Source organism: Spea bombifrons, chromosome 3 (genome assembly GCF_027358695.1).
Source record: "Spea bombifrons isolate aSpeBom1 chromosome 3, aSpeBom1.2.pri, whole genome shotgun sequence".
In the NCBI taxonomy this organism is placed as follows: domain Eukaryota; kingdom Metazoa; phylum Chordata; class Amphibia; order Anura; family Pelobatidae; genus Spea; species Spea bombifrons.
The window spans coordinates 36,463,157-36,469,485 of NC_071089.1; the positions used below are offsets into that span (position 1 = coordinate 36,463,157).

The 6,329-nt window shown below is 39.5% G+C and overlaps 1 protein-coding gene across 1 annotated transcript; it reads left to right on the forward strand.

Annotated features, from left to right (window-relative positions):
• The first annotated feature begins 2,078 nt into the window (after window positions 1-2,078).
• LOC128483808 (zinc finger MYM-type protein 1-like) lies at window positions 2,079-4,735 on the forward strand. The gene has a single exon (XM_053460106.1). The coding sequence runs from the start codon at window positions 2,273-2,275 to the stop codon at window positions 3,791-3,793; it is 1,521 nt and encodes a 506-aa protein (XP_053316081.1). The 5' UTR covers window positions 2,079-2,272; the 3' UTR covers window positions 3,794-4,735.
• The last annotated feature ends 1,594 nt before the right edge of the window (window positions 4,736-6,329 follow it).

A 6,329-nucleotide genomic window follows, 5' to 3' on the forward strand; every position in this document is an offset into this window, starting at 1 on the left:
GAGGGTAGATAGTTAGGAGGGGGTAGATAGGGAGAAGGGAGTGAGACGGAGGGATAGGGGGTAGATAGGGAGAAGGGAGTCAGAAGGGGGTGAAAATGGGTAGATAGGGAGAAAGGAGGGTAGCAAAAATATTGAAATAGAGTCAGAATGAGAGAGAGAAAATGAATGGATTAATATGTGGATGAATTGTGTGAGAATTAATGAATTTGTGAGAATGCATCAATGAATATGTGTAAATAATTTGTGTGAAAGAATAAATGATTGTGTGAATGAAAGTGAATTAGTGAGTGACTGTAAAAGTGTTTGTGTTAATCATAGGTGTATAGTTGATTTGTCAAAAAGGCAAAGATGGTATAAGCAGGGTGTTTATGGGACAAAAATGGCACAGGCAGGGTGTTTATGGGACAAAGATGGCACAGGTAGCGTGTTTATGGGACAAAGATGGCACAGGTAGCGTATTTATGGGACAAAGATGGCGTACACTCGGCTGTTTGGGAACAATGCTGACTCATGCTGGGCTGTTTGGGGACAAAGATGGCACGTCCAATGTGTGTGTAATTTGGGTGCTGGTGCAGGTTCTATGTGGGCAATGTGGACGCTGGCTTTGGGGTGTGCAATCTGTGATCTATGCCTGTAATTTAGGGTGTTTTATCTATAACTTTAATGCTGAGTTTTTATGTGAATTCCAATTGATCAATACCTTCAAAGCTGGGTTTGTGTGTTAATGTGTTGGTCTATATCTGCTATGCTATGTTTCTATACATTATTTATGTTTACCAGCAAATACAGGATTTGTATGTCTTATTCAGTTGATCAATACCTGGGGTGCTGTTTCCATGTGTTGTTTATTTGATCTATACCTTCAGTGCTGAGTGATTTCCAGTTGATCTATACCTGCAATGCTGGGTTTGTGTGTTCTGTTGATTTATACCTGCAATGCAATGTTTCCATACATTATTTATGTATACCTGTAAATACAGGATATTTATGTCTTATTCAGTTGCACGTGCTGTTTCATTGTGTTGTTTATATGATCTATACCTGAACTACAGGGAGTAATTAAAAGAGAGTTGTGGTTTAGTGACGTAGGGGACAAATGGACTTTGGGGATGATTACAGGGAGAGGACCTCCCAATGTCACGGTGCAGTCAGGGAAGGCTGTACTGACTCTCACAGTCTTCCCCTGATCTGCAGTTGAGGGCAGTACAACATAATCCCTATCACTATACATCGATCTAGACATTTACAATAATGCAGCATAAACCCTACCACTATATACTAAGCCAGACACTGAAGTGGTAGGCCTACACCACATCAATGGCTTTGTATATAGTGATATGGGTTATGCTGCATTATTGTAAATGTCAGGCTCAATGTATAGTGATATGGATTACGCTGCCCCACCGTCAATGTGTGCTCAGTATAAAGTGATAGGTGTTATCCTGTATCACCGGCAATGTGGGCCTCAGTATATATTAACAGTTATGTTGTACCACCGTCACTGCGTGCCTCAGTATATAATGGAAACAGTTATGTTGTACTACTGTCAGCGCGTGTCTCAGTATATAATGATAGCAGTTGTGCTGCACAACTGTCAATGTCTGCCTCAGTGTATAATGATAGTTATGTTGTACTACTATAAGTGTCTAGCTCAGTATATAAAGATAGCGGTTATGCTGGACCACCATCAATATCTGGCTCAGTTATAGTGATAGGTGTTATGCTGTTCCACTGTAGTATCTGGCTCAGTGTATAGTGATAGGAGTTATGCTGTTTCACCGTAATGTTTGCCTCAATATATAATGAAATTACTTAACCTGCACCACCGTCAATGTCTGTCTCAGTATAGCGTGATAGGCATTATGCTGTGCCACTGTCGCTGCCTGGCTCAGTATATAGTGATAGGTGTCATGCTATACCACAGTCAGTGTCTGGTTCATATGGTATATATAATCATGAGTAGACATGGCAACACCACTATATATGCAAATGCTTAAATGAAAAGAGAACAATGTTATGGTGACTCCTGATTATAATATCAGAACTTTTTTTAGTTTATAGTGTCTTTAGCTGCTTAGCCAGTACTTAATTTGTAATGTTTGTCACTCATTTGTTAGGTCTTCTTAGAAACTTTATCAGTTAAAATGAATCTATGTAGGAGAGATATAGGACAGATCCCCTTGAATGACCCTACAACAGAAATATATTATGATTTTTTTCAGAAAATACCAATATGAAGAGAAATCAACCAAGTGGGTTTCAGCAATGAAAAATGAAGAAGGCGAGAGAAAAGTCAGCTGAGGCAATGTCTGGATCAATTTTAAAATATGTGGTACCCTCAACATCTACCGAAGTAGGAGAAGATACTGAAGACATTCAATCTAGTGAAACACCAGAAGTATCTTCTCAAGGTTTATATAAAAATATACAAGAATTGGAGGAGGGAGATGCCAGCAAAAGTTTGCACCAGGAAGACTTTGTTGAAGAGGAAGAGGAAGAAGAAGAGGAGGAGGAAGAGGGAGATGCCAGCAAAAGTTTGCACCAGGAAGACTTTTCGGAAGAGGAAGAAGAGGAAGAAAAGGAAGAGGAGACTGGTAAACTATCAGTTTATTCTGATATTGCTGCTTGGCCAGTCCCAGTTCCAGATGACTTAAAAGTGGACCTCATTAAAAGGGGAAGTGAACCTTTCCAAAATAGGGATGGGCCTTTCGGTGTGGTTCAAAGGCAAGGAAAGAAATCAAAAGGGACGAGTCGACAGCTGACCACATCATGGTTCTATAAAGCTCTGCCAAATGGAGAGAAAGTTCTTAGAACGTGGATGGTGTACTCCCCTTCAAAAGAAAGTTTGTTTTGTTTTTGCTGCAGACTTTTTGCTCTTAATGAAGACACAACCAGAACTTCCAGTTTTGTCACTGGGTTTCAAGTGTGGTGGAAACTGAACCCAAGGGTGCCTGATCATGAGGCTTCTGAACTGCATCTTACATGCTTGGAGAAATGGAAGACCTTGAGAGCAGGATTGAAGCTACATAAATGCATTGATCAAGTCCATCAAACAACTATGGACAAAATGAAAAAGACATGGAGGGATATTTTGCATCGCCTCTTGGATGTAACTTTGTTTATGGCTCGCCAGAATCTACCTTTTCGTGGTCATAGAGAAACCATGGCATCAGCAAACAAAGGAAACTTCCTGGAATTGGTAGGCTTGCTCTCAAATTATGATCCAGTTTTAAAGGAACATTTCATAAGACTTAAACATTCTATTACATCTGGGAAGAGAATGTACTCCTATTTGTCTCCAAAAATTCAGAACGAATTCATTTGTCTCCTGGGGAATCACGTGAAAGAGAAAATAGTGGCTGACATCAAGAAAGCAAAGTACTTTGGGATTCTTTTTGACAGCACCCCTGATGTGTCCCACACTGATCAGATGTGTGAGGTGATTAGACATGTCCACATTGAAGGTGACCATGTTGAAGTAAAGGAATCTTTCTTGGGCTTCTTCCCTATTGCTGGAAAAACTGCTGCTGACCTCACAGAAAATATCCTAAAACATCTGGAGAAAGATGGATTGGACATAAGCCTTTGCCGTGGTCAAGGATACGACAATGCTGCAACTATGGCAGGAATTCATGGTGGTGTTCAGGCAAAGATAAAAGAGATTAATCCAAAGGCTTTGTTTGTGCCTTGTGCAAACCATTCTCTGAACCTTTGTGGGGTGCACTCATTTGGAAGTGTTGCTTCCTGTGTGACTTTTTTTGGAACATTGGAGAGATTATATTCCTTCTTTTAATTTTCCACTCATCGTTGGGAACTGCTGATGGAGAATGTAGCCATGACAGTGAAAAGACTTTCCCAGACAAGATGGTGTGCACATTATGATGCTGTGAAACCTGTGAGGGCAAATTTTGAAAAATTGACTTCAGCCCTTGAAATCCTGTGTAATCCCCAAGAAAATGTGGACACAAGAGGATCAGCTCAGACGTTGCTGGCTGCTGTATGTGATTTTTCATTTTTGTGTTACCTTTCTTTCTGGTGTGAAGTTCTGGAAGAAACTAATATCACACAAAAGTATTTACAAACAGTGGGAATTACTCTTGAAAAGTCAGTTGTGAAGCTACAAGCACTGAAATTGTTTCTTGCAAATCAAAGAAACGAAATTGTGGAGAGGGCCATTTGTTATGCAACTAAAATGTGTGAGGAAATGAACATTTCTATGGAGAGAAGAGGGAGAGTAAAGCTCAGGAAAACAATGCCAGGCGAGAAGGCAAAAGATGCTGGTCTCACATTGCCAGAGGAAATTAAAAGAGCTATGTTTGAGTGCCTTGATAGGTTTAATCAGGAGTTGATAATTCGTTCTAAGGCAATGGAAAAAATCCTTTCAATCTTTGGGATTATTCAGCCAAACTCTTTGGTTGTTACAACAGAAAAGGATCTTCGGAATTATACTCCAAAATTGAGTGAGATTTTTGACGAATTTTCAGATGAAGACATCTATGTGGAAATTGAACGCCTTCGGAGGCATTTGGAAGCTGCCAAAATCAGCTTTGAAGAAGCAACGAAATGGACAACATTGCAGTTCCTAGAGTTCATTGTGAAATGGGATTTTTGTGAATCTCTGCCAAACTTGTCCCTGTGTCTACGATTCTTTTTGACTCTCTGTGTATCCATTGCTTCATGTGAAAGAAGTTTTTCGAAATTAAAATTGATAAAAAATTTCTTCCGTTCCACCATGAGTGAGACAAGGTTGACAAATCTTGCCATACTTTCAATTGAAAATTAATATGCAACGAAGATTAGCTTTGATGATGTCATTGATCAGTTTGCAGAAATGAAGGCTCGAAGGAACAGGATGTAAATCCATTTCCCTTTGCAAAATCGAGTAGTCACTTTGGACCTGTGTTTGTTGTTTTTTGGGGGGGTTATTAAAGAAAGCACTATTATATGTTCAGTAAATGTTATTTAAACATATTTATTTTACTTATAAGTTATTAATTTATTTTTTCAGATTTCTTGTTGTTTACAGTTGACATACAGTTTACAAATTGGTGCAATAAATATTCTTGCCAACATAATTTTGTAGATGTCTTTACATTTGGGGGGGGTGCCACTTACAGGATCCGCCCCGGGTGCCAAATACTCTAGGTACGCCCCTGAATAAACCTAATCCCCAAATCATTGCACAGAACCAAATCAATCCTAGATGCGGTTTGATACGTGGCGGAATAACATGAGTATCTTTGTGTAACAGGATTCATTAACCGCCATGGATCATTCCAGCCCAATTCTTCAATCATTCTTGCTAATGGGGTCTGAGTATTCAAATTAGTATGCTGTTTATTGACCACTCGCACTACATCTTTCTCAGGGTCTAGTGTACAATTAAAGTCCCCGAACAAATATAGTGGAAGCTGTTCCTTACCTCCAATGAATTGAACTAATTTATTTATTGGCTGTGGAGAGAAAGGGGGAGGAACATAAAAGAAAGCCATAATCATCTCCTGGTTATAGATAATTAGATGTAAGTATATAAATCTACCTCTCTCATCAATTATCTTGTTCTTAATCTCTAACGGAATCTTTCGATGGAAAAGTAGAGAGACTCCAGCCGAGTAATTAGAAAAGGAGGAATGAAATTCCGTTTGAGCCCATCTTCTCGATAGCCTCCTTTGTGTCTCTCCTATCGTATGTGTTTCTACTAAACAAATAATAGCCGGGAGATGTTTCTGTACACGATCAAATATGGCTACCCTCTTTCTACAATCTCCAGTTCCTCTCACATTCCAAAATAAAATTTTAATTTGCATTCAGAAAGAGGAAAAAAAAAATAAAAAAAAAAAAATCAGCAGACCAATAACCCTCCCCCTATCACATACCACCCCCCTCTCGTGATGCGTGCTGGACCATTTTCCACACGTATCTCTTTACACCGTCATAATAACTCCCCCCCCTCCTGACTCCTCAAGAAATTAAGTATAATTAGCCATTTAGACATTACAACCCTTCTCCTTCAAACCACATAGACACCTCCTGAGGGCTTGAAAAAAATAAAATGCCTGACTTATATTGCACTCGGAGCTTTGTGGGAAACAACAAAGAGTAACGAATATAAGCTATTCTAAGCCGTTTTTTTAATTTCATCGAAAGCCGCACGTTGCATTTGAGTTCCCCTGGAAAAATCTGGGTACATGGCAATCTTTGCCGAGTTGTATAATATCGTGCCAATTTCTCTAGCACGTCTAAGAATTGCATCACGATCAGAAGAATTTAAAAGTCTGATTATCATAGTCCTTGGTGGGGCCCCCGGTGGAGGGGTTTTTGCCGGGACC

What these genes read in the sequence shown, in the direction of transcription:
- LOC128483808 (XM_053460106.1), top strand. Translation starts at nt 2,273, where the DNA reads ATGAAGAAGGCGAGAGAAAAGTCAGCTGAGGCAATGTCTGGATCAATT.